The sequence below is a fragment of the Melanotaenia boesemani genome, chromosome 21 (assembly GCF_017639745.1).
Source record: "Melanotaenia boesemani isolate fMelBoe1 chromosome 21, fMelBoe1.pri, whole genome shotgun sequence".
In the NCBI taxonomy this organism is placed as follows: Eukaryota; Metazoa; Chordata; class Actinopteri; order Atheriniformes; family Melanotaeniidae; genus Melanotaenia; species Melanotaenia boesemani.
Genome location: NC_055702.1, coordinates 11,245,875 through 11,264,312, shown reverse-complemented (window position 1 = coordinate 11,264,312; position 18,438 = coordinate 11,245,875). Strand labels below are relative to the sequence as shown.

The window sequence follows — 18,438 nt, the reverse complement described above, 5'->3', positions numbered from 1 at the left end:
AAGACTGTTACAGCAACCCTCCAAATTTCCCATTGTATGATCCAAATTCATACTGGGACGGCTGTGCCAACACCAACTACGGCACTGTCTTCTCTCAAGACTGTTACAGCAACCCTCCAAATTTCCCGTTGTGTGATCCAAATTCATACTGGGACGTCTGTGCCAACACCAACTATGGCACTGTCTTCTCTCAAGACTGTTACAGCAACCCTCCAAATTTCCCGTTGTGTGATCCAAATTCATACTGGGACGGCTGTGCCAACACCAACTACGGCACTGTCTTCTCTCAAGACTGTTACAGCAACCCTCCAAATTTCCCATTGTATGATCCAAATTCATACTGGGACGGCTGTGCCAACACCAACTATGGCACTGTCTTCTCTCAAGACTGTTACAGCAACCCTCCAAATTTCCCGTTGTGTGATCCAAATTCATACTGGGACGGCTGTGCCAACACCAACTACGGCACTGTCTTCTCTCAAGACTGTTACAGCAACCCTCCAAATTTCCCATTGTATGATCCAAATTCATACTGGGACGGCTGTGCCAACACCAACTACGGCACTGTCTTCTCTCAAGACTGTTACAGCAACCCTCCAAATTTCCCGTTGTGTGATCCAAATTCATACTGGGACGGCTGTGCCAACACCAACTTCGGCACTGTCTTCTCTCCTGCTTTGCAATAAAAATAAAAATAAATATAAAATATAAGTAATTTCTCAGACTTTTTCCTTTTTTAGTTTCCATAAAATCCTTAAAATACAAGTGTTGCACATTCTGGTAGCTGAATGTGATAATGTTAAAGGTCCTATTTTTTGCAAAATTCATTTTCTAAGTTTTTTCTTACATCTCATATGTGTCCTCTAACCTGTGTATTTGAGGCCCAAAAAAGACAAATGTCTATCTCCTCTTTCATATAGTCAAGACCTGAATGTGCCTAATAGAATGTGTCTTACATAATGCCATGTTTAGATTCTACCAGAAGCCTATCAGCCTGTCCATATATGGAGTCTAAAATTCACTAACCTTAGCAAATAGCAGTCTGCTTACAGCTGCAATGAAGTATAGTCCTACTCTGTGTTATTTTAAATACTTCTAATTATGAAATGTTTGAGAATAAGACATTTCACTGAATAAATGCACAAAAGATTAAGGCTGCAGTTTCAATCTTATGGGCTATTTTATGATATTTACGCTAACAATGATTTTCAATCTGGACGCAACTAGGGATGCAGTCTTGGGGGACCCCCCAACTCACTACAGCAACTAGTCCTATGTGCATGGCTCCTGGTGTGGAGGATTTGCCATGAGTACAACACTAGAGTTTAAAAACAGAGCTAAAACAAAAAAACAAGCATACCTAAAAACAACAATAAAAAATAAGAGAAACATGTATAAACGTCTATAAATAAGCTTATAAAATCAATTGTGCTTGTGTAAAAAACAGAAGCATAAAGGATACATAAAACAGGTAGTATTTAAAATAAACAAGTACATAATTAAATATTCTACGAAGAAAAGACAAAAATAAAATAATAATTCAGTTATATGCTAAGCTAAAAAGCTAGGTCTTGAGCAGGAAAGGGCAACTCTGGTCCCCCGTGGGCTGCCGTCCTGCAGGTGTTTCGACCTTTTTCCCTGTTCCAACACACCTGATTCAATTCACCAGGGTAAATCACCACGGCAAACTATCCTGTGCATGGCTCCTGGTGTGGAGGATTTGCATGAGTACAACACTAGAGTTAAAAAAAGAGCTAAAAACAACAAAACAAGCATACCTAAAAACAATAATAAAAATAAGAGAAAACAAGTATAAAAGTCTATATAAATGAGCTTATGAAATCAATGCGCTTGTGGTAAAAACAGAATCATAAAGGATGCATAAAACAGGTAGCATTTTAAAATAAACACGTACATAATTAAATAACTAAGGAAGAAAAAGACTAAATAAAATAATAATTCAGTTATATGCCTAAGCTAAAAAGCTAGGTCTTGAGCAGGAAAGGGCAACTCTGGTCCTCATGGGCTGCAGTCCTGCAGGTGTTTCGACTTTTTTCCTGTTTACAACAACACCTGAATTCAAATTCACCCAGGGTAAATCACCACGGCAACTATCCTGTGCATGGCTCCTGGTGTGGAGGATTTGCATGAGTACAACACTAGAGTTAAAAAAAGAGCTAAAAACAACAAAAACAAGCATACCTAAAAACAATAATAAAAAATAAGAGAAACAAGTATAAAAGTCTATATAAATGAGCTTATGAAATCAATGCGCTTGTGTAAAAACAGAATCATAAAGGATGCATAAACAGGTAGCATTTAAAATAAACAAGTACATAATTAAATAACTAAGAAGAAAAAGACTAAAATAAAATAATAATTCAGTTATATGCTAAGCTAAAAAGCTAGGTCTTGAGCAGGAAAGGGCAACTCTGGTCCTCATGGGCTGCAGTCCTGCAGTTGTTTCGACTTTTCCCTGTTCCAACACACCTGATTCAAATTCACCCAGGGTAAATCACCACGGCAACTATCCTGTGCATGGCTCCTGGTGTGGAGGATGTGCATGAGTACAACACTAGAGTTAAAAAAAGAGCTAAAAACAACAAAAACAAGCATACCTAAAAACAATAATAAAAAATAAGAGAAACAAGTATAAAAGTCTATATAAATGAGCTTATGAAATCAATGCGCTTGTGTAAAAACAGAATCATAAAGGATGCATAAACAGGTAGCATTTAAATAAACAAGTACATAATTAAATAACTAAGAAGAAAAAGACTAAAATAAAATAATAATTCAGTTATATGCTAAGCTAAAAAGCTAGGTCTTGAGCAGGAAAGGGCAACTCTGGTCCTGACGGGTTGCAGTCCTGCAGGTGTTTTTCGACTTTTCCCTGTTACAACACACCTGATTCAAATTAAACGGTCCTCCTGAACATCTTGTTGTCAAGTTCTGCGCAATCATGTTGACCCATCAATCTAATTCAGGTGCTACTGATATTCTTTAATATATCAATCATCTCTGCAGCTCTGAGCTCTCCAGCAGGCTGTTCCTCAGACGAGGGCTGTAGTGATAGAACAAGGCCTCGTCATAGGTTTAAGTTCTGACTATGAGAACAATTAAAATGCCAGTACCAAAAGTCCTCAGGGTCTGTGATAACTTGTAATTTGACAGAAGGTCAGATAAATAGAGAAGTATGAAAACCACCCTGGTGGCTGCTCTGGACATTTTTGTACATTTTTTTCAACTTTTATTTTATTTTTTTCCTAGATGATAATTTCTGATGTGTTAGTGCTAGTGGCATGAATTTTTGCAATAACTTTTCTTTTTAGAGACATTTTTAAACCAATTTTCTTTTTCTATCATGTCTTTTATACTCTGTTGATAAATTTAGTTTAGTAGTAATGAATTGAGTACCCTCTGGTGACCTTTATGGCCAAAAGTGTCCATGCACAAAAATAGCCATAAATTCTTCATACCTCAATATTTATTTAAGCTTTTTTTTAAATAAATTATTTAAACCATTTTTGTCCTGAAAAAAAACGTAATTTAACCCTATTATATTAAATTATTTGATTAAGATTAAGATTAGGATTAAGATAATTAGGATAACATTATTGTCATTTGTAATGAAATTTTTAAATCCCAGACTCTCCCACAATGCTAAAAGAATATAAACGATTAAAAAAACAGTCAACAAGAGAAAGATAATGAAATTAACAAAGTTAATAAATTATTCAATAATATAGAACAATAATAATATGCAACAAAAATAATGCCGTTATTTAAAAAATGATGTTGCTGCTGACTGAGTTTAAGAGTCTTAGTGGCTGCGGTATGAAGATGTCCCTAAGCCTGGTGGTACGGGCTTGAATGCTGCAAACCGTCGGCCAGACGGCAGCAGGCAAAACAGTTTGTAACAAGGGTGACTGGGGTCCTTAATGATTTTGGTGGCCTTCTTCCTACACCGCTGGGTGTGGAGGTCCTCCATGGATGGCAGGACCGTCCTGGTGCTGAATAGCTTTCACCACCGTCTGTAGAGCCTTACAGTTGAGGGCGGTGCAGCTTCTGAACTAGGTAGTAATGCAGCCAGTCAGGATACTCTCTATGGTGAACATATTTTTATTGTTATTGCTGATTGTAGTTCTTCTCATTTGCCATGGTTACAGAGAAAATTAATAAAGTTTGATTCTGATATATTAAATTTGGAACACAATAAAGAAATAAATAAATAAGTAGAGTGAATAAAAGATACAATAAAACTATATAGAAGACCAATTAAAAATAAGCAAACCAGCATGTAAAGATATTAAAATTCAGTTATTGTGAACATGAAAGAGAGATGGTTATCTGAATTAACTTAGCAGTTATATTGTTATACAAACAGGTTAAAACGTAGCAGTCAGACGTACCAGGTTTATTATTGTTTTGGTATGCATCCGCTTTTTTTTACACCACAAGGTGTCGCTAATGTCTAAATCAATATATGCACTTTTCAGGCTTCTCAGTCCAAAGAGATATTCCATACTTTTGTCTTGGACATGATATGTTCAGACATTATGATGACAAATTTTGTTACACTAAATAAATGTTTTTGTTGAAGAGAGATATCCACAGCGTGATGGTAGTGTTGAAATCTCTCTTTAGCTCCAATTTCGTGTCCAGTGTCACTGAGGCAATCAGAAACAAGACAAATATTAGTTTATATTACTGTGCTGCAAGTTTCCCTGTCATTGTTGATGGGTTTATTGACTTGAATATTTTGCCTTTGAATGTTTTGTCAATCACTGTGGCACTAATGTTGCGTAATATCATGAAGAGAAACCAAGACGCTGATAGATTAACATTGTAATTGTGCATGCTATGCATCTGCTATATGCATTTTTGGCTAATGTCTGACACATTTCCTTCAGAAAACGTTTCTCAACTCACCGTTGAGTACAATTTCATAAATGAATAAATGAGTCTCAAAATAAATATGCTTTTTTTCTTCTTTTTTCTTTTATTAACTAGTCTAAAACCCATGCTGGACCAAAGAGAAAATATTTTGTCCCCGTCTTCTCTCGTGTAGTCTTCAGAGGCTCTTATGGTTGAAGTGATCGCTGCCATGGTTGGAGATTAGCATAAAGGAGGCAAGTGGCGAGGGGATCCACTTGGGGGCAAGCTGGTGATGCGTCACAGCGCTGGATGAAAGGGAGAGACCAAAAAAGGACTAAAATAGCGCCGAACCTGCGGGTTAATGTGCACCAATGGCCACGAAGTCATTCGTGGTCTCGGTGCAGAGCGGAAAAGTGCCACAGGTGATAGAAGGGAGGAACACAAGGATGAGAGCGTTTGAGCGTCCTAGAGTAAGTGTTACCAATAAGTAACGAAAATCTTTCCAAAGACCAACTCTGCCATGTAAGGATAGTGGCACAAACCTCTGCGAATTGCAGAAATTATACGCTTTCACCACGTCACGTCTTGGCGGATCATGAAACAGCATCGAATGAGGCTGAGCAGAGGACACGTTAAGGAAGCTGAAGAAAGGCATCTTCACCGATGAAGCAACCAAGTTCCTCTGCGCCTCTCCCTTTACGCACAGGCGAGGTGAGGACGGGTAACATTTCATCAATGTAGAGAAAACACCAATGAGTCACTCGAGGTGTTGAAACATCGGCAGAAGACAGGAGAAGCACAAATACCATTTTAAAGAAAATCAAAATCACTTTTTTTAAAAAAAGGGAAAAGAAAAGAAAAGCACACGATGGATGGAGAAGGAGGATCATCCGGGCTGGCTAAATCAGCCGCCGTAAAACTGTCAGAGATGGGCCAAAGAACCAAACAGCTGGGCACCGCGATGAGGGATCCCCACCAGCAAAGACGGATCATATTAGTGATTGTTTGCGTGGCTCTCTTGCTGGACAATATGCTCTACATGGTAATCGTGCCAATTATTCCAGACTATCTTGCTGATTTGGAGAGTGAGCAGTCAGAGCACGTCCACCTAGTGATGCACCCCAACTCCTCAGCCAACAGCACAAGCCAAGACAAAAGCAACAAGGACAATTTAGATGTCCAGATAGGAGTACTTTTTGCATCTAAAGCCATCCTACAGCTCTTAGTTAACCCACTGTCGGGAACTTTCATAGACCGGGTCGGATATGATATCCCTCTTTTAATTGGACTCACTGTCATGTTGTATCCACCTGCTATATTTGCTTCGGGGAGAATTATATCACCCTCTTTGTGGCCAGAAGTTTGCAGGGTCTGGGTCTGCTTTTGCGGACACCATTGGGATCGCGATGATAGCCGACAAATACACGGAGGAAGCAGAGAGGAGCAGGGCGCTTGGCATTGCTATCTGGCGTTCATCTCTTTCGGGAGTCTGGTAGCACCTCCCTTCGGGGGCGTCCTGTACGAGTTTGTGGGCAAAAGAGTGCCATTATTGTGCTCGCCTGCATTTGTCTGGCGGACGGCTTTCTGCTACTGACCGTGATCAAACCTTTCTCCAACAGGACTAGAGAGAACATGCCAGTCGGCACCCCCATGTACAGACTCATGATTGATCCCTACATAGCTGTGGTAGCTGGGGCGCTGACAGTGGCCAACATCCCCCTTGCCTTTCTAGAGCCTACCATAGCCAACTGGATGGAGACCACCATGCACTCCTCTCAGTGGGAAATGGGACTCACATGGCTCCCAGCCTTTTTCCCTCATGTCCTCGGTGTGTACATAACAGTCAAACTAGCAGCACAAAATCCACATTTGCAGTGGTTTCTACGGAGCTTTAGGCATGGTTATCATAGGTGCGAGCTCCTGCACAGTTCCTGCATGCAAAACTTTTGGGCAGCTTATCGCCCCGCTGTGCGGCATTTGTTTTGGCATCGCGCTGGTAGACACTGCCCTGTTGCCGACACTTGCGTTTTTAGTTGACGTGCGTCACGTTTCTGTTTACGGAAGCGTTATGCTATTGCAGATATTTCTTATTCTGTCGCATACGCTATGGGACCTGTGGTAGCCGGGCAAATAGTGCACACTCTTGGTTTTGTGCAACTTAATCTGGGGATGGGTCTAGTCAATGTGCTTTACGCACCAGCCCTGCTGTTGCTGCGCAAAGTGTGCCAAATGAAACCGTCTCACTCAGAGAGAGATAACCTGTTAGACGAAGCTCCACAGGGCTGTACGACACTATCAAAATGGAAGAGAGGATAGCTAAAAGGAAGGGCTATAATTCGGGAGGTAATTGTCTGTCAGTAGATGAAAATGGGTTCGACCCTTTTAAAGCACAGCGGTCCGTGTCAGAGGAATCGTCCGGTCCGGAGTACACTTAGACCGTTTAACACTCTGACCGCCATCTAAAACATTCCCCCTGTGGATTTTTCTAGTCTGTGAACTAGGTAGGCAGACTCTAATCTGGTAATATAAACTTTTATGTAGGTACCGATGTGCAATATAAACACCCAGTCACCAAAATCATGATTGTGTGACCCGTTTTCCAAAGTTGATTTTTCTTTTATATTCACTGTGATTTCATTGTGTCGAACAAATCTATGTGGCGTTTGTTATGGACGTTTAACCGGAGTTTTGTGAGAGATTTATCAGCATTTGTTGAATTTGTGTGTATTATTAAGTATTATATTAAAAGATATAACTAGTTAAATGTGCGTACAAAATTTTGTGGGACCAACTATAAACGCAGCACATTTTCCTTCCTTACACAAAATAGCCTATATTTTTTAGTCTCAGAGAAAACATTTTTTTACGTGCACATCAAAGGCCTGTTTCATTCATTCTTTTCTGGCTTGTCAAAATTTTAGTCATATTGAATTCATTTCATTTTGTAGGCCTGGTTGGTATCATTTTCGTTGTTAGAAAATAATTGTATCATGATAAATGTATTTGTACATATGTGGATATATGCACAATGTAAATTGTTTACGTGGACCACTATAAACTGTGTGTGTGCGCGCGCGCGTGCCAGTGTGTGTGTGTGTGTGTGTACGGAACATTTTGTCAAGACGTATTAAATCAGACTCCTTAAAATGAACAAAATATGTATTAATTTAAACAATGGCCGTTTTAATAAATCTCTGTTTGGATATGTGTGACAGTGGGGACTTCACTTTCATTTCAAACGAATTAGGATAAAAATAAAATGAATAAATAATTGAGTGGAAGTTATTTCTTTGAGATGAAGATATTTGTGCTTCAAGAAGCTTCAACACACCATGGCTGGAAATAAGGGGTTAGGATTCATTGTGAGTAAAACAGAAAAAAAGTTAAATTCTGAATTTTGATTTTTACAGATTACCGTCTCTCACAAGCAGATAACAGGAGAGAAAACAAACCACTTTATGAAAACAAAAATTTCCGATGAAGTAGCCATTTTCGAAAGGGTCAGAAAAAACAGATGTACTGTCAACACAGGTGCGTCCCGTGGTGTATGAAACAAGGATGAGGCAGTTTGCGGAAAGCTAAACCAAAAAAGACGCAATCGACTCACGAGGCCATTAACAGGACCTCTGAATGACACACCAAAAAAGCGTCTGTCAACCTTTTTTATATATCAAAATTACTATCGGATGTGGGAGGGTGGGGGTGGTGGGGAGGCAAAGCAGGCTGTCAGATAACATGTTCTGCGAATGAATTTCGATGGGAGGAGTTTCTTGCCTCAAGGGGGTAGGTAAACTCAAACACCTTCAGCATCTTTTCCAAGCCCCGCTTTAATGTGAAGTTGTAGCCTTATGGCGAGGCGTGAGGACAGGGGAGCAGTCCAGCACTCACACGGAGCTTTAACTTAACAACATGGGTTTTCATGGAGTGGGCGTGGGAAGCAACTTCATCACACTTTTCTGACCTCTTGAGCTCTGCAACTGGCTATCAGGTAAGTATTATTTCTCTCTAAAGACAAGAAAAGTAAAACGAGCAGAACAGTAACAGTGATTTTTATGTTAATCTTAAAAGTTAGCAACTCTGAATTCCTCGAATCGAAGATGATATCTTAAAAAGAAGAAGAAGAAAAAAAAAAAGAATCTATGTTATGGTCTACTTTTTCCTATTTCCACCCAGTAATAAATTGCAACCTAAAATGCAAATAGGCATTACATGTGTAATAATTTCTCTTTTTAAATTAGAAATAAAAGAAAGTAACAAATATTTAATTCCATTTCATGTTAGTTTAGGAATAGATAAATAACAAAATGATAAAATTGAGTTTTTATGACGCATTTATGCTTGCAGTGGGGAGTATGGGGCGCAGCTGGAATTCAAGGACAGGCAGCAAATTGCATTAGACTCTAAAGTGATGAATGGAAGCGTACTGGCTCACTTTCAGACAGCATATGTAGCCGCATTTCTCGATGGGCCTAATTTTATTTATTGAGTCTTTTTTCCCCTTTCCTGTCCTCTTTCAAATGTCTTACCATGCTTCAAAGGAGGAACTGCTGAACTCCAGCCCTCTTTAGAGGGTTTCCTAGTCATTTTCCATTGACTGGACTGGACTGCAAGCATGCCGATCTTAAAGAAAGAGGCGGCAGGAGACCAAAGCAGCCAAGTATGAAATGTGTTACGTTGTCATAAAGTAGTTACATCTGTTAATTTGCTGTCTGCAGATACTGCATGGTGTCCCAGTTCGTGGTTGTGAAGTTTGCGAGGTTGTATTTCAGTACCACGGACAGCGCCACAGCTTCATTTCCCTGTCATAAAGCTAAGGGTAAAAGTTCGACCGCAGGCCTTTCGCTTTCATTTTTAACTTGATTTTCTATTTATTTCTGCAGTAATAACATAGCATAAAACCTCTCGACAGCACCATTTAACCCTCCTGTGGTGTTCATGCCCTACTCCTTAGTTTAGCGTTCCCCGTCAAATTTGACTGATCTGTTTTTACTGCTTTAAATTAACACATAAAACCATTAATCACCACCAAACAATACGTAACATGAATAACTGCAGTGGAAATACAAATACATACTGAAAACTTATTCTAAAATGAACATGTAATGGAAAAAAGTGTGTGTGTGTGTGTGTGTGTGTGTGTGTGTGTGTGTGTGTGTGTGTGTGTGTGTGTGTGTGTGTGTGTGTGTGTGTGTGTGTGTGTCTTCATGTCAAAGCGGGCCTTGCAAATATAGCCATAACATTTGCAGCATCTCAGGCTTGTTTCGTTGTCTCTAGGGGCACATGAGCTCACAGCGCTTTCTTTTCTGATGGAATCAACAGACCCATGTAGGCGTGCAGGTCTACAAGTCCAATTCTCTCCAGGTGTCCCAAACACACACTTCCTTTCCAGATTTGTGGTCCCCAGTATAATTCCCTCAATGAACTCTGGTGAAAAGAGACGGAAACTGGACTCAAAGCCATCCACACATCTTTATTATGTTTTCCACTTTTGCCCTACTTCCTCTGTCCTGGGTCGATGAAGACCAGCGCAAGTCTCTACTCTTGGACTGGAATGTCTCAGGTTCCTGTCCCTTTCCATCAGTTGGCTGGTTAGTCTCCTCAAAGTCTGGATCAAGATCAGTGTGTCTTCCGTTTCAAAGACATCCTCCTCTACCTCTGGTTTAACTTCAGTGTCCTCTTCATTTTCTTCTAAAATCTGATCCAGAGCCTCTGACAGATAACTGTGGCTCAGTCATTTACTTATTGAGCGTAGAGTAAAAGGAATACAAGACGAACATCGGGCTATATTTTGGGGGTCTGTGTGAAGATATGATGCATTGTACATGATACACTAGTTTGTAAGGTGGGGTTCATGTGAGGGGTGGGCACAAAAGCACAGGAAAGAAATGGGTTCACATAAGAGACACCTGTCTAGTCTGTGTGATATATATATAGTCTGTGATATGATACATTGTTTCATCAGGATGGTGGTTCACGTGGGAGAATCGGCACGTAAGTGAGGGAAAGAGGCGTGTACCAACAAAAGACATTGTTCAGTTTGAACGTGTGGTCATGTGTGTGCATGTGTGTGTGTATGGGGATGTTTTCTCCTCTGACTGGGAACACAGGTATAACAAGGTTGACTAAAACACTCTAAATTCAGTGAAAGTGGTGATCATCACTTTTATATATTTAAATGCACAGTGTGGAAGATATCTTATGGCCTTGAGACAAGCAGACGTAAAACACAATATTTAAGTTCGGATATGACCGGAACACGACAGGAGGGTTAATCCTGCCATCCAGCTTATATCATAACAATAACTGTGTTGCTGTGTAATGTTTACTGTTATTTGAGGGGTGATGAATTTAATCGGATTTTTGTTCTTCTTCAACAGTGATGTAAAGCCATCTGAAAAGATGGACAAACAAATAGCCACAATAACTTTAAAAATAGTCTTGAACCTATTAATATTAACATCTTGGCTTTTCAAACAGCAGTCAGTATGCAAATCATCAAACATTAGACAGAAAAGATACTCAAGTTGTATTTTCCAACAATACCCATGAGGTGGTGGAATTAATTTTCAAACAGGCCTTGAAGCATCCTAGATAAATTATTAAGTCAGGCTATAATGATAGAAGGATTAAGGATACATGGGAATGAATTACCCTTTTAGCTAATGAACACTGAAGAAGAGGAAAGGCAACCAAATGTTGAACAGTTGCTGTACTTCTGAGTTGTTTCTTTAAAAGGTGTTGCCAAAGGTACCCGTGCCTCCATTGAAGCAAACCCTCGAAACTTACTTGAAGTGCGTCCAGCATCTGGTGAAGGAAGAACAGTTTAGGAAGACTAAGGCCATTGTTGAGAAGTTTGGGGCTCCTGGGGGTGTCGGAGAAGTTCTACAGAAGAAGCTGATGGAGCGGAGGGAGAAGACAACCAACTGGGTAATTTCTGAAATCTAAAAGATAAACAACACGGATGTTGCTTGTTGTATTCTTCTACATTAGGGAAAAGTTTTTTCCTTGATTCAATAAAGATGTTTTGTATTATTTGTTCAAATGAGTCATCATATATGTTTCCCTTTTTAGTTACTTAGTTGTCAATTTGAAAAACTAACTAAAAAAAAAACTTTCTTTACACAATATTTACTGAAAGTGAAAATAGCCTAAATTTTTATGTTAAAGAGAAAAAAATCATTCATATGAGTTGAAAAGAAGAACATATAACACTTGATAATGAAGATTTATGAAGCCTCAGTTTCTCTTCCTGCATCTGGGTGATTGGTCAGTCTATCACACTCCCACTCTTATTTTTCATCTGGTAGATGATCCACTGCAATGTTTCTTTGGCTCCATTGCCCACAGGTCTTCACTCTCAAAGTAATAAAATTGAGTCCAAAGTGTTTAAAAAAGCTACATTTCTCATAATGTTTCCCTTGTTTAACATTTAGGTCTATGACTACTGGCTTGAGGACATGTACCTGAACAATAGGTTGGCCTTACCAGTCAACTCCAGCCCTGCCATGGTGTTCCCAAAGCAGGCATTCTCAAATTATAAAGATGCCCTCAGGTATGTGCCAGTCATTTGGTTTTACTAATGTGTAGACTTTAAATTTTACTCTTTCCTTTCTGATAAAGCTGCACTACGTAACGCAACAGAATCATGTCATCAAAGAAAAGAGAAATCTAAATGGAAGCTTCTTTCAATCTCTTCACGATGAAAATAAAAAGATTGAATCCATTCACAGGACATTATATAGACATGTAAACGTTACATTTAAATGTTCAGGTTTGGGTTGATTGTATTTAGTTAAAAGCCAATTACTCTTATGTAACCAGTCAAAAGAAAGCAGGATACAAATAATGAAATAAATATTTTGATTATCAATAGACCTGTTGCTTTTTATTTGTCCTAAAAGCTGTCAGAAAGTAAGGGAAAATATTTCTCTTGCTCAAGACCTAGATAAGCATGGCACTTTGGATTTTTAGCTTTAAAATGTACTTGAATTATTACCTTTTGTTCACTTTTACAGCTCTACTTAAAACCCACTTTCCACTGCTGACATTCTGTGGGCACATGCCCTTTAAAACCCACAAACCCAACTGTTGCAACCTTTTTCTAAGGCATTATGAATTACAGCATCAAGAGAAAAATGGAAAATGTGTAACTGTGATAGAAGAAAAATCTGCAGTGCAGTTCACATATAACGTTTACAGTGTACACTGAACTGCTTTAGAAAGTTGATTTAATGTTCTGTGAAATTGATGTGCATTCTTAGTTTTGTATAAATAAAAATTCTATTCCACATTAGCAAACTACATAATATGAATGTTAAGCTCTTTAGCTGCTGACAGGGTTTATGTTCTTCTCAGCAAACAGAGGCTCAGATTAAGATCTGAATTACAGTCATGCCTATTATTAAATGAGTCATGGTGTACCAGACATTACACCGATCCATCCAGCTCTGCAACTCAACATTAGCTTTGTCAGCTTGAACCACGCTAACTGAATATTTCCAGAGCACCCCAAGCAGCTGGTAATCTACTGACATGGCCACTTATTAGATTGGGAGTGACAGGGCCAAACTCTCCACAGAGACCGCTAGTCAGACCTCATTTAGGGGTGTGGTGGGCTGCGGCTGCCTCCTTTGTATTGATCTGGCTTTGAAGGTAATAACACCAAGACAAATGACATACAACATAAGACCTGACAAGGCACTGTGTTTTCCCTATTTGCCCACACTGCCCACTCATATGTACAGACTAGCTCTCTCCCACACAGATAAATACACACAGCTTCCTCACTGTAGCCTAGTAATTCACCATAATTTGATTGCTGTTAGTTTTTTTGATGGATGGGAGTATATCTAATTATGGCCACCAGCCAGCCTGTTTTGTATGTTCAGTGTCTCATAGCATTTTTTTTCTTATTGTTTTATTTCATCCTTCTTACTTTTAAGATTTGCTGCCCGTCTCATCCAAGGAGTGCTGGAGTATAAGGCTCTCATTGATGCGTGAGTTCAGTCTATAATTGATTATGTGCCACCCTGCAACCACTGTTGATTTAACTTAAAAACCTTAAAAATGAGTCAGAAGTAATCAGGTGTGTATAATAATGTCTCCCAGGCGAGCACTGCCAGTGGATTTCGCTCGAGGCCAGCTAGCTGGGACTCCTCTGTGCATGGAGCAGTATTACCGCCTCTTTACCTCCTACCGCTACCCAGGGTTAAAGACAGACATGCTGAAAGTCCACATGAATGCAGTCTCCTCAGCACCAGAACACATAATTGTGGCATGCAAGAACCAGGTCAGGACGCTGGGCTTTGAGAATTTTCACAATCCATCACACTTCTAAATGAAGACTGTCTTGAGCATTTAAATTCTACATTCAATCTTGATCACCTAAACAACAAACATGGCTTAAAAAGAAACAACATATTACATAATATATTACATAATAATGCATTGAATGAAAAAAGAATTATATATATATCAACCCTTTCTTCATCTTCATCCATCCACCCTTTGGCTATACCCACTTATTCAAGTTTACTGTTATATACAATTTAAGATGCAATATTAACCATATCATTAAATCATGATAGCTCATTTGTCCAGCATTTAGATAGCTGTAAGAATGTATTGACTGATTTTCTTTAACCTGTAGGTATCTGTACATGTTACTTTAAGATTTGAAATTTTCACATACACAATTTTCACAATTTTGGATACTTTCCAAAGTGCCAACTTGAGATTTTGTTTTTGTATTGTGTGTAGAATTTTAAGGACAAAAGTGAATTTATTCCATTTTGGAATAAGGCTGTAACAAAACAAAACAAAACTGGTCTGAATTAATATAAACTTTATATAATCTGGGTTTTTTTTTTTGTGAGAGGTAGTTTGTTTAAAGATTAGCACCTGACTTACTTCAGTTCAGTGATTTATTTCTCATTTCATTCAAAAAGTGTATTAGCTGTTACTGATGTTCATCATTCCCACAAATAATTCCTTACCACCAACATTTGCAAGAGTCCTAACCTGGAAATGACCCTGTCAATTTGGGAGCTATCAATCTCTTGCATATGAGGGTCCATCCCTATGGAGATTAAATGAATTAATGTGATTACAACTGATTAAATCTACAACTTTGTCTGAGAGCTTCCTGGAGTTTCATCTTGGCTGATGGGAGCGGAGGAGTTGTATTGTTGGTACAAATTTGCCATTGTTTGTCATTATCATTATTCTTCATTTCCTTATCACCACAGCTGTTTTAATAAAATATGGGCTCAACAGTAAGGACACGTTTTGACATTATCCCCTACGAAAGTTGTGTTATGTATCTTGCAGGTGATAAAATAATTAGGTCTATAACATGCAATCACTGAAATCTATTTTTCTCACTAGTTTTTCGTATTGGATATAGTTGCAAACAGCAAGCAGCTCAATGAGGTGGAGATATTCCACCAGCTGGAGAAGATCATGACAATGTCAGAAAACGCTGAAGAGAGACTCCCTCCTTTTGGGATCCTGACATCAGATGGCAGAACAGAATGGACTCAAGCAAGAGAAGCATTAACAAAAGGTCTCTCAGCCGCTTCCCTCCTGCCCACTTTTAAAGTTTTTAACAAAATATAAACACTTTTCAGAAGAGTAATCTGTCTACCTACTTCCTGTATCCAGAACAAATCAACCGGGATTCTTTGGCCCTGATTGAGAGCTGTGTATGTGTGGTGTGTTTGGATGAACCCTGTGGTCTCCAGCCCAGTGATACCAATAGGGCTTTGATGATGTTACATGGTGGAGGACATGAGAAAAATGGTGCAAACCGCTGGTATGACAAGTCAATGCAGGTAGGATCTTATCCCAGACACTGTGATCTTTGATCAATATTAAGTTTAATTATGTCACTCCACCTTCTCCCAGTTTGTTGTAGGAATGGATGGGATATGTGGGGTGGTATGTGATCATTCGCCATTTGAGGGAATAGTTCTGGTGCAGTGCTCTGAATACTTGATGAAATATATGTAAGTCAGCACATTAGACTAAGAATACTGTCATGTCAAATTCAGCTGAGGTTCACATCGTGGAAAAAACAAAAGCTTTGTTGTTGTGAACAGAACAGGAAGTCCCTCCAAGATAGTTAAGTCTGCAAAGGTGAGAGAGCTTCCCCCTCCAAGAAGGTTGCTCTGGAAATACAACCCCCACATCCAAGGACTCTTAAAAGCATCTGGAGAAAGACTCCAAAGGCAAGACCAACACAAGCAAACAAATGCATAACTATATTTCCAAATAATAACAAATATCAATGGAGACATGTTTCACATTTGTAGGCCTACTGTTTTTGGTTTTTTTGTTGTTGTTTTTTTCTCCAGGCTGGTGAATAATCTTGACATGGATGTACTCAAATTTGAAACTTATGGGAAAGAATTTATCAAAAAGCAGAAGATGAGTCCAGACGCATTTATACAAGTTGCCTTGCAACTTGCATTTTACAAGTAAATTAAATTCTTTATACAATATAAACAGTATATTGAAATCAAATATATATGAAATGGAAATGTTATGCTTTTGGCACATCCTTTCAATTTATGTCCATCAGATGCAGGGGAAGGCTTGTGTCCACGTATGAGAGTGCATCAATTCGCCGTTTCCAAGACGGTCGGGTTGATAACATTCGTTCAGCCACTCCTGAGGCCCTGGCTTTTGTGAAGTCCATGACTGATGAGAGAACAACTTTCAGTGTGAGTCATTTTTCTCACTTTCACCTCAATTACTAACTCCCACCTTGCAGCTCATTGCTAAATGAAACAGGTGCAGCAATCCAGCTTGGCATGCCAAACACAGTTTCTCAATTTAAACAGATGATCTCACTGCAGATTTTAAGGATCTATGAACAAAAGAAGTTGTTTTGCTATCTATGTTTATGACAGAACAAATGCCTTGGGTTGGCTTTTTCTTTATATATTTTTTACTTCTTTAACAGGATTCAGAGAAAATGAAAAGGCTAAGGGATGCAATTAATGCCCAAACAAATTACACAGTTGCAGTAAGTATTCTAAAAGTTTTTAAAATATATGTTGATGTGACATAATTATTTGCTAGTGTAAATTTCAGACTGCTTAACCAGTTTAGCATAGCACTTACAACAAGCTAAGCTATGTTTAATCATATTGGCTTTACTAAGCTAATGTTCTACAAGGAGGATGCTTCCTCACAGTAGAATGGGTCCTTCCAAAAAAAAAAAAAAAAAAGAAAAAAAGAAACGGCCATTTAATTTGGCTAATTTTAGACATATCAGACCATATTTAACAGTAGATGCAGCAAACCCCTTTATGCATGCTATGATCTTTTCCCACATATTCTACAGTTTTACAAGTTGGTTTCAAGCAAACAGGATCCCCCTGAAATTAAAAGAGACCCTTAATAAACAGATGCTGATGTCACTACATCAAAAGCCACTTAGTTACCATTACTGCCATATTGTTGGATAAAAAGGCAACTACAGCAACCACCAAAGGAGACTTTGTTGTACAGTACAGGCGCAGTAAATTTGGGCAAACAATTTTCTCAGTAAGGGTCACAGACTACTGGACGTGTCTTCCCAGTGAATTAAGAGAAAGCACCAGCTATCCAATTTTTAAAACTAAACTTTAGAAATGGATTGAAAGTAATCAAACTTGCACTCATGAATAAGAAGCCTATCACATCTTTACTATACTTTAATATACTGGTTTTATATCACCAAGTATTTTAATGTTTTTTTGTTTTTGTTTTTTATTTGTTACTTATTGTAATGTATGTACTGTATGCTGGTGTCTTGACCTGCCAAGAGACTACAGATAAAAATAAGCTCATTTGCTAACTCTAGCACATTTAAATTTTAAATTCATATTGAAATGTTTACTAATGTGCATAATACCTTTTAAATAAATAAACGCCAGCAACTTTACTGCTTCACTCCAGTCCAGCCCCTGACACTTACAGGGCTTATAAACCATTTCTTTGTGCATTTTGAAATTCTAACTGATAAAAATATCCATCATTTCTAAGCAAAGGTTTGTTTTTTGAGGCTATTACAGGAATGGCAATAGACAATCACCTCCTTGGGCTTCTGAAGACTGCAAAGGAGCTCAACATGGAGAAGCCAGAGATCTTCTGTGATGAGACATATCTGGCCAGTAATCATTTCATCCTTTCCACCAGTCAGGTAGCACAAATTCAGATTTTATCCATCTCAACATTTTTAACAACGAAAATATCATATTATATAAATGTTCTGCTTTTCCAACAATCAATCACAATATACAAATATCATCCAGGCCCTCTTGAAAAACTACACTAATATTCAAACTTTTCTAACAAACATTTGTAGAAACAACAACGTGACACCAGTGCATTTGTTGCCACCTGAAAGAAAGCCTGCTATTGTTATTTATATAAATACAACAGTGATGTGTTCATTATTGAACTTAGACTACTTTGTAATTTATTAACAGCATGATTATATTTAGCTCTAAGTGGTGTAGCAAGTAAAGAAAACCAAGAACAAAACTGTTGCAGTAAATATTTTGCCTGCGA

At 38.5% G+C, this 18,438-nt stretch overlaps 1 protein-coding gene and 1 pseudogene across 1 annotated transcript; both read left to right on the top strand.

The window, feature by feature from the left end:
• Positions 1-5,184: 5,184 nt before the first annotated feature.
• On the top strand, positions 5,185-7,313 carry LOC121632632 (annotated as a pseudogene).
• Positions 7,314-8,734: 1,421 nt separating this feature from the next.
• LOC121632992 (choline O-acetyltransferase-like) lies at positions 8,735-18,202 on the top strand. The gene is made up of 13 exons (XM_041974837.1): positions 8,735-8,866; positions 11,614-11,805; positions 12,312-12,430; positions 13,821-13,874; positions 13,987-14,167; positions 15,265-15,442; positions 15,541-15,710; positions 15,784-15,884; positions 15,978-16,106; positions 16,233-16,355; positions 16,460-16,601; positions 16,844-16,906; positions 17,930-18,202. The coding sequence occupies exons 1-13, from the start codon at positions 8,798-8,800 to the stop codon at positions 18,200-18,202; spliced, it is 1,794 nt and encodes a 597-aa protein (XP_041830771.1). The 5' UTR covers positions 8,735-8,797.
• Positions 18,203-18,438: the final 236 nt, after the last annotated feature.